Source organism: Ceratotherium simum, chromosome 35 (assembly GCF_057802395.1).
Source record: "Ceratotherium simum simum isolate JZ-2026a chromosome 35, ASM5780239v1, whole genome shotgun sequence".
In the NCBI taxonomy this organism is placed as follows: domain Eukaryota; kingdom Metazoa; phylum Chordata; class Mammalia; order Perissodactyla; family Rhinocerotidae; genus Ceratotherium; species Ceratotherium simum.
The window spans coordinates 31,117,729-31,134,788 of NC_141934.1; the positions used below are offsets into that span (position 1 = coordinate 31,117,729).

General features: G+C 42.2%; 1 protein-coding gene across 7 annotated transcripts in view; it reads left to right on the forward strand.

Moving 5' to 3' along the window:
• SFSWAP (splicing factor SWAP) overlaps nt 1-17,060 on the forward strand; it is an 83,406-nt gene that overhangs the window by 40,490 nt on the left and 25,856 nt on the right. For all 7 annotated transcript variants that reach the window (XM_014787191.2, XM_087423477.1, XM_004430080.3 and 4 more), the window contains exons 12-13: nt 5,834-6,064; nt 7,212-7,402. In XM_014787191.2, the coding sequence (XP_014642677.1) occupies nt 5,834-6,064; nt 7,212-7,402 (422 nt within the window). The remainder of the gene's footprint in view (nt 1-5,833; nt 6,065-7,211; nt 7,403-17,060) is intronic.

Here is a 17,060-nt window from a genome sequence, read left to right on the forward strand (position 1 = left end):
ACAAGCGTCCCTGCACCTGCAGAAGTCTTCAGAGGACGCACGCCTGAGCCTCGGAGCATGTGGGCACCTCTGAAACAGAGTTACTAAGTAATGGGAAGATTTCCTCAGATCTCTAATTTATATTCTCACCAAGTTGAAGATATAAGACTAGTGCAACTGATTATCTGACATCTGGAAAAGATTGCTTAGAAAAAGATTGCCAAATTTTAAAATACAGTGAAAGCACTGAAAACCAGATGGGATGAGAAGACAAGTTCAAAATGTTTCTCAAATCTCCAAGGAAAAGGATAGAGATGGAGGAAAAGCAGCCCGATAGAAAAACAGGCAGGTTGTCCTCCGAGGAGGAGAAAAAGCAGGTTGGCACGTCAGACTGACATCTGTAACGTTAGATGCTGGATAATGAAGATGTGTCTGAAATTCTGAATGAAAAGTACTCTGAATGCTGAAGCAGAAAGATTTTTACAGACATGTCAACGCTCCAAAATACTCAAAGAAAGTGAGGACAGGGAAAATATTTCTTATCAAAAAAGTATCAAATGCAGTGAAAACTTCAAAGGAAAACCTTTGGCCTTATGTGCATATGTGGGTAAAGAAAAAATAAAACAAAACAAGCATTCAACTCAAGAACCTAGGAAGAAACTATAAAATGCATCTAAGGAAAGCAGGAAAGGGGAATCAATAAAAATCAAAAGCAGAAATCAATGAGAAAATAATAAAAGACCAGTGAAACATATCATCGATGTGTAGATTTAATATAGAAAAAAGTAAATGCAAATATACAACCTAATGAATGAGAAAAAAATCAGATATTTTGAAAGTACACAAGAATAATGTATATGACTGTAAGTTTGAGTGAATTTGAAAATAAAAATTGTCTAAGAAAATATAAATTGCTACAATTCTTTCAAGACGAGGTAGTAAAATTAATAGGCCTGAAAGATTAGAAAACATTGGTCAGAGAAGTACCTCTAAAACCAGGCAGCAAGCCAGGACAAAGTCAAGGTCACAGTAATTTCCCTCAAGAAAGAGAACAGCCCACATGATTAAAGCCTCCACAGCACTGAGATGGAAAATTAGGACGCTCTTGAGCCCCAGTGCTCCAACCCCCACAAAGCTTAGCAATCCGCAGGCCACAGTCACTGAGAAATATAGGTGTTGATACCTCAGATTGAAGCCAGCTAGGAATGACAGTGATAGCAGGTGTGAGCAGCTGGGGTTTGTTCCACAAATGCCATCATGGCATCCCACTAGAAGATCTTCCATCATAGTTTATCAGATGAACAGACAAAAGACTTTCCATGTTTCTATATCAATAGATGCTGAGAAAGCATCAATATTTCCTGAAATTTTTATGATAAAGCCCCTTTAGTATACCAGTAATTGACGTTGGAAAACCAGGCTCTCCATTTTGAAAAAAATTAAATAACACTTCTGCATCACATCTGACAAGAATAATAATTCCAGATAGATTAAGTATTTACATGTAGAAAAAGAAAACCATAAAAGTAGAAGAAAATACTTTTTTTATAATCTTGGAGTTGGAAAGGACTTTCTAAGAATAGAACCCATAAATCGTAAGGAGAGATTAATAGGTGTGATAGAGGCAGGACTTGAATAGTTACAAGACAAATGTCAAAGTGGTGGATTGCTAACAACAGAAGATAAAGAGTTGGTATCCTCACTGTGTAAAGAACTCGTATAAATCAATAAACAAAAGACAATCCCTGCAGTAGAAAAACAGGCAAAAGACGTGAGAAGATAGTTCACAAAAGAAGAAACATAGTTGGTTAGTAAGTAAATTTTTTTAAGTGTATCCTCATTAACAAGTACAGTTTTTTGCCTCTCAAATTGATAAAGTTGAAAAATAATGCCAGTCCGTGAGGGAGAGGCCGTGGGGCAGTGGGGACTCACACGTTGTCTTTGGAAGTGTAAGTTGGTACAGCTTCTCTAGAAGAGGCAGCCCAGCGATGTGAACCAAATTCTAAACGTAAATGCCCTCTCACCCCTAGAAACGTCTGGTTCACCAGGGCGTCTGGACCAGGCGTTCATCGCAGGCCTTGTTAGCTTTCGAAAATAAAAAATTGGAAACAGTTGTGGGAGACGGTGAACTAAATTGGCATGTCCATACCAAGAAATACTATTGCCATTTTTTAAAATGATCTGTATTGACATGGAAACATGTCTACACTATTTACATGGAAAGATGTCGCTTATGAAGTGAAAGCAGCAGGCTGTAAAGTATGATCCCATTTCGTGTGTGTGTGTGTACGTACATGTGCATATATACATGCTAGGAACCGTCAGCTGATTATTGGTGGTGTTCTGATGATCTTTTGCCATATCTGAATTGCAGTTGATCTTTCATTTTGTTCACCTGTGTTTTCAAGATTTCCCATAGAGAATATTTATTACTTTTGAAGGTAGAAATTAGTAATAAAACTGGTTACCTTAAAAATGGAAGCATTTTGGTGTGGAAAATGGAGCATTGGAGACTGCTGCCTCACTCACTAGCGTTTACTGAGCATCTGCTCCTGGGGGCCTGGCCCCGAGCTGCCTGGGTGCACCCCTCAGCCACAGTGGTCCTGCAGTCCTGCCCTCTCCAGGGTCGAGGTGAGCAGACCACAAAGACATAATGCGAATTGTAAAGAGTGGTGTGGAGGAGAGAGGTCGACAGGGCCTGTCTGAGGAGGCATCCGCCAGGCATGGAAAGAGCACAGCAGCTCCCGGCAGAGGGCTGGCCGGGCCAGGCGTGTCTGACGGAGGAAGAGGGGCTAGTGTGGCCACAGCACAGTGCACACAGGAGGAGTGGCAAGAGGGCCAGGTTCTGGCCAGCCTCGGGGAGAGTTGCATTTTATCCTTAATGCAGCAGAAAACCAGCGAAGGCTGTAGGAAGTGCTTTTCCTATGTGGTGATGTGGTTTGCAAATAAGGTTCTAGGGAGAGCAGTAGTTGTGTCCTTGAGTAATTCTACCAAGGGAGTCACTTCCTCGTCCCCTGCTTTCTAGTAGAGCTGCCTTGGGGAGGGTACCTGAGCTGTTGAGCCTGTTTCCTCACCTGTAATGGGGAGCCTAAGAGTGTCTGTCTCCGGGGGCTGCACATGTCAGCGAGGTGAGGCACGTAGACTGTGCTTGTCTGTCAGTTCTGGTATTAGATCCCTTCCAAGTGTGTATGGAATAATGGTGCGACTTGGCTTTGTGTTTAGGTGTGTCAGTGCCAGCTTTACAGTGTCACACTAAGTGTTGTGCCTCAGACAGAAAGTGTTCCAGAAGCTTTCGTTTCAGTACTGTATTTGTTGATTGCTCACCTTCCTAATTTGGCAGAAGAAATGATTTGGGAATAATTGTTTTAAAATTCTTTTTGTGATGTAATACTTTAGCCCCAAGTTAAGAAGTAATTTTGATTAACAAATAAGTGAAGTTTTCTCTACTTTTAAAAGTTTCCTTGACTGTGTTTATTAAAGAGACCATATTACTATGGGCAATGAACAGTTAATGTTGTTAACCTTTTTTTCTTATGGAAAATTTCAAGCATGTACAAAAACGGAGGGTGGGATAATGAGCACACCCCACCCCACACACAAGCGCACTACACCCAGCGCCCCCTGCAACCTGGTTTTATACATCTTAGTCCAGCCCACCCCTAGAATATTTTGAAGCAAATCCCCAACATCATAGCATTTTAGCATAAATGTTTTGGTATGTATCTTCAGAAGATCAGGACTGTTTGTAACATAACCACAGGAAAATGGTTAATACCGACTCTCCTGACACAGTGTATTTTTAACCCCATGTGTGATGACATCTTGTATTTAGGGGGTTGCTATGAATGAAGTGCTGTGGTGCACCAGTGTCCAGTGCAGGTGGATAACGTTGGATAGTCAACACGAAGACTGATCTTGGAGCCAGCCCTGATGGCCTAGTGGTTGAAGTTCACTGCGCTCCGCTTCGGCAGCCGGGGTTTTGTTCCCAGGCACAGAACCACACCACTCATCTGTCAGTAGCCATGCTGTGGCAGCGGCTCACATAGAAGAACTAGAAGGACCTACAACTATTATATATACAACTATCTACTGGGGCTTTGGGGAGAAAAAAGAGAGGAAGATTGGCATCAGATGTTAGCTCAGGGTGAATCTTCAAAAAAAAAATGTATTAAAAAAAAAAAACTGGGGCCGGCCCTGGTGGCACAAGTTGTTAAGTGCGTGTGCTCCACTTTGGCGGCCCGGGGTTCTCAGGTTCGGATCCTGGGCATGCACCAACACACTGCTTGTCAGGCCATGCTGTGGCAGCGTCCCATATAAAGTAAAGGAAGATGGGCACGGATGTTAGCTCAGGGCCAGTCTTCCTCAGCAAAAATAAGGAGGCTTGGCATCAGATGTTAGCTCAGGGCTGATCTTCCCGACAAGAAAAAAAAAAAAAAAAGACTGATTTTGCTCCGTTTTCCTTTTGACTTACAAAATACCACTTTCCCAACATTTAACATCTTGGGGTGTGCTCTGTAGCTTGAAGTGATTACTGACGAAAGGTTATTATATTTCAAAGATCTGAGATATTTGCATGGTTCAGGTCACCCGTGAGTTTGGAACTGTAAAGTGCTAAAAGTGGGAGGACCTCAGGGGTCAGCTGGGTAACCCCACCCATAAGGTAGGGGGCGGGGGGGAGGCACAGTCACTGACACAGTCACAGCCCTTCTAGAACCTGCCTTTGTTAACCCAGAATCCATTCCTCTCTCAGAGTCAGCTAGTTTGCACCGCACTTAAAATCTCCCTTCATTGTGGTTTACTTGAATATGCTTCATAAATAGCTACTTAACTGTTTTTAAAAATAAAGTATCTTATTACAACCGATTAGGTGTTGTTAACAGCCATTTACCATGGTGTCTGAAGGAGAGAGGGGCTCAGGAGTGAGTGTGGGTGGGTATGGGGAAGATTGTTTCCTTTAGGGCCTTTGTATTTCTCTTAAATTAAAAATTTCCAGGGCCGGCCCCGTGGCTTAACAGTTCAGTGTGCGCACTCCGCTGCTGGCGGCTGGGGTTTGGATCCCGGGCGCACACCAACACACCGCTTCTCCAGCCATGCTGAGGCCGCGTCCCACATACAGCAACTAGAAGGATGTGCAGCTGTGACATACAACTATCTACTGGGGCTTTGGGGGACGGAAATAAATAAATAAATAAATAAAAATCAAAAAAAAAAAATTTCCAAATGTTCTAGGGGAGAAAAATTGAACCACCTAAGTTTTGGTTATGCTACGTTTAAAATTTCTTATAGGTGTAGAGAGTAGTCTGACATAATGCACAAAGTAGGCGCCCAATCAGGTGTTTGCTGAATAAAGGAACAGATTTTGTAACTTTTGCTTTATAAGACAAGGCTACTTTATATAGTTGGGATGTTTTAAAGGTACCTTTTTATAGTGGAGTCGCATCATATGCCTACTTAACTTATTGTGCAAATTCAGCTATATGCTAAGCCCAGAAAAAGAAGGAAAACACCAACAAGAATTGAGCATTTACTAATGCAGTGACCAGGGCTTGCACTCAGCGCATGCACCCCTGACATGGCCCGAGGTGGAGCCGCACCGTGCACTTCCCTCCGTCACGCTTGGCTTGCGTGTGGTCCTCACATGTGAGCCAGCCCCAGCCTCCCTTCGTGCAGTGTGCATTTAAACAGCCCACCTTGGACAACGCAGGCATTGCTCGCTGCCCCTAGAACCTCCTCTGCATAAGATGGGGCTCCACTTGAGGCGTTACTCCCACCAGCTGATGCTCATGTGAATGCTGGGCACCCTGTGCTTCTAGTTACCTAAAAATGTATTACCATTTTCACCTTTTCTCAATAGCTTCGTTTGCTCCAATAAGCTTTGCAATCAAGGCCAAAGAAAATGATCTACTTCCCCTGGAAAAAAATCGTGTTAAGCTAGATGATGACAGTGATGATGATGAAGAAAGCAAAGAAGGCCAAGAAAGTTGTAGCAGTGCTGCAAACACTAACCCGGCGGCGGCCCCACCGTGTGTGGTTGTGGAGGAGAAGCGGCCTCAGCTTACCCAGGAGGAGCTAGAAGCAAAGCAAGGTTTGTCGATACGTTTTAAACTTCTTGAAAGAAAAAAAGTACATAAATACAAGATTAACCTACTAAGCCAAAAATACTGAGACTGCCAGCTACAATCTCCGGCCTTTGGAAATGAGAACCATTTGGGAGTTGTGATGTTTTTGTGCATTTGGAGAGTTCTGTTAGAGGAACGAGCACTGCTCTTCATTAAGCATCAGATGCAGTGCCGTGGGCAATTTGTTTGCAGAGCAACTAGTTGGCGAGAGTGCTTTAATGGACGGGCCCTTTGCGCTTTGATGGCAGCCTAGGGGCGAATGCTCAGCCTGTGTTCCCAGCTCGGGTTAATGTACCGAACTAGGAGATGCCCTTTTGTGAGGCTGTCTCCCAGCAGAACCATCGGACCCTTGAAGATGACGCAGGCCCAAGCTGGTTTCCAGGCCGCGGCTCATCTTCCTGGGTCACAGTATGGCCACCGTGTGCCCCTGACACATGGCCAGCAGCGTTTGCGGGGAATATCATATAGTCTTCTATTCCTACTCCAAAATAAATTATATTCTGCACTAAAGTAGTTAATTAACGATTGTGTTTGTGGTTTTATCTATTCTAACTGGTTTTTGTAAATTGCTTTTTCTGTATATACACAAACAGATCAAGCAGCACCTACAGAAGGTACTTTTTTAACCGCAAGATGCCTTAGGGTCAGAACTTGCACTGTGCTGTAGTTGCTCTCCCTAAGCAAACGTGTGTTTGTGCGTGTGTATCTAAATCTGCACTCACTGTGTGTAAACTAAACAACGTGTTGGATTATTTGGAATAAAACACTTCAGAGAGTGTTCATTACCTGGTATGAGTATTTTGGACACATGTTTATGAGAGCCCTTCTGAGATTTTCATTATTCCAGCTTTCACTGGTATGGGACCCTCTCAGCCTTCTGACTTTGATTTTGAAAGTGAAATATAAAAAATACTAATAAACATTATAAACTAATTCTCTCAAAATTAGGTTTGCCCGATTTGTTTACCTATCCTGAAATTGGTATCGTGTTTATCTTTTAAAATAACTGCACTATATTTCGTGACCCTTTTACTGCCTGTGAAAATTAAGATAAGATATTTATAAAACACTGCTTGTTCTAAAGGGCCCTTCTTTCTTTGTTTATTCCTTAAGCAAAGCAAAAGCTGGAGGACCGGCTGGCAGCCGCCGCCAGGGAGAAGCTGGCCCAGGCATCCAAGGAGTCCAAGGAGAAGCAGCTCCAAGCAGAGCGAAAGAGGAAAGCGGCTTTATTTCTACAAACCTTAAAAAATCCTCTGCCAGAAGCCGAAGTTGGAAAAGTTGAGGAGAATCCCTTCAACGTAGAGGTGAGTTAAAGCAGGTCCACCTCAGCATTCTGGGGAGGCTCGGCTGGTGTGAGCACGTGCGTGTGGCTCCCTCCGGCCACTCGGATCTGCAGCCTGGTGACGGCTATCAGCAGACCCGGCTCTCCTCCTCCGAGAGAGTGTTTGCTTCTGCTGCATAGCCAGCGGTCAGGAAGCATCTGCCGAAAACTCTCCGTAGATGCACAGACACACCAAACACTGGTCCCGCTTCAGACACACAGGCCTCTGGGCCCGGGTTGGGAACCTCTGCTCTCTGGCTGCTCTCCCAGGCCCTGGAGGAGAGCTTTACTCGTGCAGGATCGCATCAGGCCTGGGGCAACCTGGCCAGAGTGCCGTTCAGCTCACGCTCACGGCAGAGACGCTTACTCAGGGCTCTACGATATCAGTACTTTAATTAGAGGAAAAGTGAGCTATGCTCACCGTCGTCTTCTCTTCGGAGGGGTCAAATCCTCACAGCTCCTTCCTAAGCTGTGTGACCAGAACTTAGCCCTTCTGGCCCTTTCCCTCCCTTCAAACAGGTCAGAGTGAGGCTGCCCTGCAGTGCTGCTGGGAACAGAACCCGAGCCTTCTCCAAGTGTCCCTAAAGCGTCTGTTGTGGCTGTCTTCTCCCTGTAATTTCAAGCAGACCCACACTCTTTTTACTTTAGTTACGTGGACATTTCTAAGACTCTAGGGCCATTATTCAAAACTGATTTTTGTTGCATGTAGCCACTTAGTTTCTTTGTTGTTCCGTGGAAAGCAACATTCTGAGTTCAGATTTCGGATCAGCTTTCTTGCCTCAGGAATCACTCTGAAATTCTCTCAAATCTGGCAGGAGGCCTCAAAAATAATAGCTGGATTAGACTGAGGAGAGCAGTGCGAGTCAGTTGTGAGATCTTACCGACTGTGGGCTGTAACGTGGTGGGCTGGTTGCTGCTGCCGTCCCCCTGGGTGCTCCAGGCACCTGCTGGAGAGCCAGCCCTAAAAGCTGCTCGTGGGCCTGTCCTCTCACTGGCCTTGACCACACCAGGGGAGGAGGGACTCCCGCCAGCCCGCCAGGACACCGCCACCTCCACTCGTCTCCGCTGTGCGTCCAGAGGTGGCTGCCGGGGTAGGGCCTCCCTGTAGCCAGTCGCAGCAGAAGGTGAGAGGGGCATGGAAAAGACCTCTGCGCTGATCGGGAACGCAGTATGCAGCAGCGAGAACTGACTACCAGCACTGCTGAAACAGCGAGAAAAATGCTTTTGATAGAAAAAAGGGAAGAGGCAAGATATAAAATATCTTCACTTGTATGGTTACAGCTATAAACGTTATGTATATAGCAAGGGGTAGGGAACTTGAGAAAGTAGGGGAGCTGCCACGTGGGAGGGTGGGAGTGGGCTGTTTTCTGTATTGCTTTGGTGTCATTTGTGCAGTGCGTGAAGGGCCTAACTAAAGGATATCTGCGTATATTGATGGTTTAACCAAGTATATTACGTGGATGCATCTATATGTTCAGATAAAATGGTGTTTTAATGAAAACTCAGTCACAGCCAGAATCATTCAACGTTAATCCAGTTTTTCCCAGTCTGCTGTATTGCCTCACCACAGTTGCCAGAGTTATTTCCTTATAAACACAAGATAGGCTGCAACTGATGCTTTTATCCCATTTATCTCTATATGTGGAATCTCCCACCTTTCTTGTTTTCAAGTATGTGTTTTGAATCTATAACATATAGAAATAAGTGTCTGTGCTTCTTGTTCAAGTCACTGAGTTGATCTTCCCAGATATCTCATGGGAGAGATTATAGCTACTAAACTATTTCAACAAAAATATAATGGTAGTAGCAGTTGGTGATAAGTATCTTTAATTGCCTTGAAACAAGAATACTTGAATTAAATTGGCAGTTGTCATAAATGAGATTCACACTCAAAAATATCTTCAGCCTAAAGCAGCTTCTGGAGATGGGTTACCCTGACTTCGTTGACAGTTCTGTGTACACTTTGCTCAGATGCTGGCACGTCTGGCCCCACTGCACAGGTGTAGTAGTTTAGCATCCGGAGGGACTTGAGATTTGGTGGGGTTTACCCCCTGGCACCCAGGGTGAGGAAAGGAGGGGGTCGGCCCAGGTGGGAGCTGGTGGCACCCTAGATCCGTCTAAGCAGACACATGCAGGGCGTCACAGGACACCATTCAGAAGGCCTGGCTCAAACCCAGCCGGGTGTTACTGTCGTCCTGCAGCGTATCTGCCGTAGAGAAGGGGCACTGTCTATTTTTACTTTGCTTTTTATAAAAGCAATGTAGACATGTGATTTTAAAAGTTCAAATGCTAGAAAAAGGTAAAAAATGAAGAGTAAAAGTCTTTTCCTTCTTATGTACTCTTTATTTTAATTCCTAGGAAAATATCAATTTTTATTTATTTTGGTTTTTTTGTGTAGCGTAGACATACATACAACCTACCATTTTAACCCTTTGTAAGTATACAGTTTACGGGCATTAAGTACGTTCACAGTTTGTGTGGCCATCCCCGCCGTCCATCTCCAAGACTTTCTCATCTTCCCAGACTGAAACTCTGGCCCCATTAAACACTAACTCCCCCTCCCAGCCCCTGGTGCCCACCTTCTGCTCTCAGTCTCTATGAATACGACCGCTCTAGGGACCTCATATGAGTAGATCATACAGGATTTGTCCTTCTTCGAGTGGCTTATTTCTCTTCACAGAATGTCCTTCCTTTTTAAGGTGAATAATACTCCATTGTATGTATATACCACATTTTGTTTCTGTGTATTCTTGAGGGAAAAAAATCTATTTATGTATAGGTTTAAAATATTACAATAATAGGACCATACCCTATACACTGTTCTGGCATCTCGATTTGTCACTTGTATCCGTGTCGGAGTAGTGCTTGGTGTGTTATGGCACTTGGTAAATGTTGACTGGATGAGTGGCTGTCAGCCCTTTCATAGATCAACCCTTAAATGAACCCTGTCTGTGCCGTGACTGGCTCACCCTCTCCTGCTGGTGGGATGCAGCCCTCCCAGGGGGTGAGTGTTGTCAGTGATGCTGCCTTAAGCCTGTTTCCTGCGTCTTGTACACTCACATCAGGGAGGGTATCCATGGGCTAAATCCACGACCATGGAATTGCTTCTTTAATTTTAGATACTGCTAAATTAGCCCCGAAAGATTATAGCAATTTTTGTTTGTCTCCATGGGGTATGAAAATAACTACTTCCTCAGCCCCTGCCAACACTGGTTACCATCAACCTGTAATTCTTGTCAGTCTGATAGGTGGAAAAATGGTATCTGTTTGGTTTAATTTACAAGTTTTTAATAAGTGATATTGAGTAACTTTTCAAAGGTTTCATGGCATTTTTATTCCCCCCGCCCCTGTGAACCACCTTCATAGCCTTCACTCATTTTTCTCCCGCTGTCTGTCTTCCTCTCTGCTATTTTGTGTTAGCTCTTTGTCACCAGTATGGCAAACACTTTTCTTCTTTGTCCATTTTAATCTGCCCCACTTGGAATTTATTTCAGTTTGAGGAGCATATAGCTAGACACAACACAATTCACCAGGTCACCCATCTTTCCCACTACTTTAAAGAGCCTCCTTTGTTATCTACCAAACTCCCATTTGTACTGGCTCTCTTTCTGCACTCCTGTCTATGCGATTCCATTGATCTATTTGTTAGGAGAGGTGATTTTACATATTCAGGTATAACTTTAAATGATATCTTCAAGTATGTGTATTGACGTGAGCAGATATCAAAAGTATGTTAAATTTTTAAGCAGTATATAAAATATATGAAAACAAGTCCACAAGTAGTACTTAGAAATCCATATACACCATCCCATTTTTTGGCGTGTGTGTGTTTGTGTGTATGTGTTCTTAATCCCAAACGAAGAGAAATAAGAAGTCTTTTTGTGTGTGTGTGTGAGGAAGATCAGCCCTGAGCTAACATCTGCCAATCCTCCTCTTTTTGCTGAGGAAGACTGGCCACGGGCTAACATCGATGCCCATCTTCCTCCACTTTATGTGGCACACCGCCACAGCATGGTTTTGACAAGCGGTGTGTCGGTACACGCCCGGGATCCGAACCGGCAAACCTGGGGCCGCTGCAGCGGAGTGCACGCACTTAACCGCTTGCGCCACCAGGCCGGCCCCAAGAAGTCTTGAATTGAGTCCCTTTTGAGTTATCATGCAGTCATTTACATAGCAACAACAGACTTCAGGATATTTTTTTAGATAACAGTAATTTTTTCTAATGATTAATGGTTCTGCCGAGTTTACAGGTCCAACAAGAGTTTGAAAAGGAAATGGGAACAAAAATCAACCGTATTTGTTGAGCCTCTGTTAATATTCAAGATACCAAGGCACTTTGGAATGTGAATTAGAGGACTGTTTCTTTTTTTTTTTTTTTAATATAGCTGCCTTTTATTTTCAGTTTTCTTCGTTTCCAGATCTTACTGCCTCTCTGCTTGGAGTATTTTTTTTTTAATTTTATTGGGGTCATAATAGTTTATAACATTGTGAAATTTCAGTTGTACATTATTATTTGTCATTCACCATAATATGTGCCACTTTACCCCTTAAGCCCAACCCCCAACCCCCTTCCCTTCTAGTAACCACTGATCTGTTCTTTGTCTATGTATTTGTTTATCTTCCACATATGAGTGAAATCATACAGTGTTTGTCTTTCTCTGTCTGGCTTATTTCACTTAACGTAATACCCTCAAGGTCCGTCCATGTTGTTGCAAATGGGATGATTTTGTCTCTTTTTATGGCTGAGTAGTATTCCATTGTATATATATACCACATGTCTTTATCCATTCAACGGTTGATGGGCATAAGTCTCTTTGAATTGTTGATTTCCAGTTCTTTGGATGAATACCTGTTAGTGGAATGGCTGGGTCATATGGTATTTCTGTTTTTAATTTTTTTTTTTTTTTTTTTTTTTTGAGAAATCTCCATACTGTTTTCCATAGTGGCTACACCAGATGGCATTCCCACCAGCAGTGTATGAGGGTTCCCTTTTCTCTACATCCTCTCCAACATTGTTATTTCCTGTCTTATAAATTATAGCCATTCTAACAGGTGTAAGGTGATATCTGATTGTAGTTTTGATTTGCATTTCCCTGATCGTTAGTGATGTTGAACATCTTTTCATGTGCCTATTGGCCATCTGTATATCTTCTTTGGAAAAATGTCTGTTCGTATCATGTGCCCATTTTTTGATTGGATTGTTTGTTTTTTTGTTGTTGAGTTGTATGAGTTCTTTGTATATTTTGGAAATTAACCCCGTGTTGGATATATGATTTGCAAATATTTTCTCCCAGTTGGTGGGTTGTCTTTTCAAAAAGTTTTGTTCATGGTTTCCTTTGCCTTGCAGAAAGAAGCTCTTTAGTCTGATGAAGTCCCATTTGTTTATTTTTTGTTTTGTCTCCCTTGCCCAAGTAGACATGGTATTCAAAAAGGTCCTTCTAAGTCTGATGTCAAAGACTGTACTGCCTATATTTTCTTCTAGGAGTTTTATGGTTTCATGTCTTACCTTCAAGTCTTTAATCCATTCTGAGTTAATTTTTGTGTATGGCGAAAGTTAATATTCTACTTTCATTCTTTTGCGTGTGGCTGTCCAGTTTTCCCAGTACCATTTATTGAAGAGACTTTCCTTTCTCCATTGTATGTTCTTAGCTCCTTTGTTGAAGATTAGCTGTCCACAGAGGTGTGATTTTATTTCTGGGCTTTCAGTTCTGTTCCATTGATCTGTCTGTTTTTGTACCAGTACCATGCTGTTTTGATTACTGTAGCTTTGTAGTATATTTTGAAGTCAGGGATTGTGATGCCTTCAGCTTTGTTCTTTTTTCTCAGGATTGCTTTAGCTGTTCGGGATCTTTTGTTGCCCACGTGAATTTTAGGATTCTTTGTTCTATTTCCGTGAAGAATGTCATTGGAATTCTAATTGGGATTGCATTGAATCTGTAGATTGCTTTAGGTAGTATGGACATTTTAACTATGTTTATTTTTCCAATGCATGAGCGTGGAATATCTTTCCATTTCTTTATGTCACCAGCAATTTCTTTCTATAATGTCTTATAGTTTCCATTGTACGGGTCTTTCACCTCCTCGGTTAAATTTATTCCTAGATATTTTATTCTTTTTGTTGCAATTGTAAATGGGATTGTATTCTTCAGTTCTCTTTCTGTTAGTTCATTATTAGACTATAGAAATGCAACTGATTTTTGTAAGTTGATTTTGTACCCTGCAATTTTGCTATAGTTGTTGATTATTTCTAATAGTTTTCCTATGGATTCTTTAGGGTTTTCTATATATAAAATCATGTCGTCTGCAAACAGTGAGAGTTTCACTTCTTCCTTGCCAATTCGGATACCTTTTATTTCTTTTTCTTGCCTAATTGCTCTGGCCAAAACCTCCACTACTATGTTGAATGAGAGTGGTGAGAGTGGACACCCTTGTCTTGTTCCTATTCTCAAAGGGATAGCTTTCAGTTTTTCACCGTTGAGTATGATGTTGACTGTGGGTTTGTCATATATGGCCTTGATTATGTTGAGATACTTTCCTTCTGTACCCATTTCATTGAGAGCTTTTATCATAAATGGATGTTGGATCTTGTCAAATGCTTTCTCTGCGTCTATTGAGATGACAATGTGGTTTTCATTCCTCGTTCTGTTAATGTGATGTATCACATTGATTGATTTGTGGATGTTGAACCATCCCTGCATCCCTGGTATAAATCCCAGTTGATATGGTGTATGATCCTTTTGATGTGTTGTTGTATTTGATTTGCCAATATTTTGTTGAGGATTTTTGCATCTATGTTCATCAGCGATATTGGCCTATAATTTTCCTTTGTGTTGTCCTTGCCTGGCTTTGGGATCAGGGTGATGTTGGCCTCATAGAATGTATTAGGAAGTGTTCCATCTTCTTCAATTTTTTGGAATAGTTTGAGAAGGATAGGTACTAAATCTTCTTTGACAGTTTGGTAGAATTCTCCAGAGAAGCCATCTGCTCCTGGACTTTTATTTTCTGGGAGGTTTTTTGTTTTGTTTTTTTTTTTTTGAGGAGGACCAGCCCTGAGCTAACATCCAATGCCAATCCTCCTCTTTTTTGCTGAGGAAGACTGGCCCTGGGCTAACATCCATGCCCATCTTCCTCTACTTTATATGGGACGCCGCCACAGCATGGCTTAACAAGCGGTGCGTCGGTGTGCACCCGGGATCCGAACCGGCGAACCCCGGGCCGCCGCAGCGGAACATGCGCACTTAACCGCTTGCGCCGCCGGGCTGGCCCCTTTCTGGGAGGTTTTTGATTACTGTTTCTGTCTCTTGTGATTGGTCTATTCAGATTCTCTGTTTCTTCTTGGTTCAGTTTTGGGAGGTTATATGAGTCTAAGAATTTATCCATTTCTTCTAGATTGTCCAATTTTTTGGCATGTAGTTTTTCATAGTATTCTCTTCTAATCTTTTGTATTTCTGTGCTATCCGTTGTAATTTCTTCTCTTTCATTTCTAATTTTATTTATTTGAGCCTTCTCTCTTCTTTACTTAGTGAATCTGGTTAAGGGTTTGTCAGTTTTGTTTATCTTCTCCAAGAACCAGCTCTTAGTTTCAGTGATCCTTTCTACTGGCTTTTTGGCTTTAATTTCATTTATTTCTGCTCTAATTTTTATTATTTCCCTCCTTCTGCTGACTTTGGGCTCTGTTCTTCTTTTTCTAGTTCTGTTAGGTGTGGTTTAAGATTGCTTATTTGAGATTTTTCTTGTTTGTTGAGGTGGGCCTGTATTGCTGTGAATTTCTCTCTTAGGACTGCTTTTGCTGCATCCCATATGGTTCACATGATGTATTTTCATTTTCATTTGTCTCCAGGTATTTTTTTTATTTCTCCTTTGATTTCTTCATTGATCCAGTAGTTGTTCAGTAGCATGTTGTTTAGTTTCCACATATTTGTGACTTTCCCAGCTTTTTTCTTATAGTTGATTTCTAGTTTCATAGCATTATGGTCAGAAAAGATGCTTGATATGATTTCAGTCTTCTTAAATTTATAGAGGCTTGCCTTGTTTCCCAGCATATGGTCTATGTTTGAGAATGTTCCATGTGCACTTGAGAAGAATGTGTATTCTGCTGATTTTGGATGGAGTGTTCTGTATGTATCTATTAAGTCTGGCTGGTCTAGTGTTTTGTGTAGTTCCACCATTTCCTTGTTGACTTTCCGTCTGGATGATCTATCCGTTGTTGTAAGTGGGGTGTTAAGATCCCCTACTACTATTGTGTTGCTGTTACTATCTCCTTTTAGGTCAGTTATTAGTTGCTCTATGTACTTTGGTGCTCCTGTGTTAGGTGCTTATTTGTTTATTTATTTACTTACTTATTTATTTTTGGTGACGAAGATTAGCCCTGAGCTAACATCTGTTACCACACCTCCTCTTTTGCTGAGGAGGATTGGCCCTGGGCTAACATCTGTGCCCATCTTCCTCTACTTTATATGTGGGACGCCTGCCACAGCATGGCTTTATGAGCAGTGCGTTAGTCCGCTCCAGGGATTCAAACCTGTGAATCCCGGGCTGCCGAAGCGGAGCATGCGAACTTAACCACTATGCCACTAGGCCAGCCCAGTGCATACATATTTATAAGTGTTATGTCCTCCTGGTGGAGTGTTCCTCTTATCATTATATATGCCCCTCTTTGTCTCTCATTGTCTTTTTTGTCTTGAAGTCTACTTTGTCTGATATAAGTATGGCAAGACCTGCTTTCTTTTGTTTGCCATTTGCTTGGAGTATCATCTTCCATCCCTTCACTCCAAGCCTGTTGTTTGTCTTTAGAGCTGAGATGTGTTTCATGGAGACAGCATATTGTTGGGTCTTGTTTTTTAATCCATGAGGCCACTCTGGTTTGTTTTGTTTTGTTTTGTTTTGTTTTGTTTTGTTTTGTTTTGTTTTTGGCGAGGAAGATTGGCCCTGAGCTAACATCTGTGCCCATCTTCCTCTGTTTTGTATGCGGGATGCCTCCACAGCACGGCTTGATGAGCAGTGTGTTGGTCCATGCCTGGGATTCAAACCTGTGAACCCCGGGGTGCCAAAGCAGAGCTTGCGAACTTAACCACTGTGTCACTGGGCTGGCCCCCACTCTGTGTCTTTTAATTGGGAAATTCAATCTATTTGCATTTAGAGTGATGATTGATATATGAGGGCTTAATATTGCCATTTTATCACTTGTTTTCCGGTTATTCTATTTCCCTTGTTTCTCATCCCATGTTTTTCGGACTGCCAGTTCAGTTTGGTGGCTCTCTATGGTGGTTTCCTCATTATTTATCATTTTTCTCTGTTCTGATTTTTTGTGGTCACTATGAGGTTTGTATCAAAGATCTCGTGGATGAAATAGTCCATTCTCTGATAGCCTCTTAACTTCCTTAGTCTAAGCAGGTTCTATCCCTTGCCTCTTCCCCTTCTAAGTTATTGTTGTCACACCTTATTCCTTTTTAGTGTTATGAGTTTGTGGTTAAAATGAAGTGATTCTGTTTATTCTTGATGTTTTCCTCCCCTGTATCTTTAATGTTATAATTAAGTGCTTGCTAATCTGTTGTGATAGTTGCAATTTTCTGATTTTGTCTGCCTATTTAGCTCCTTGCTCAAGGCTTTGTAAACCCTTTCCTTTTTTTTCAGGTATGAGG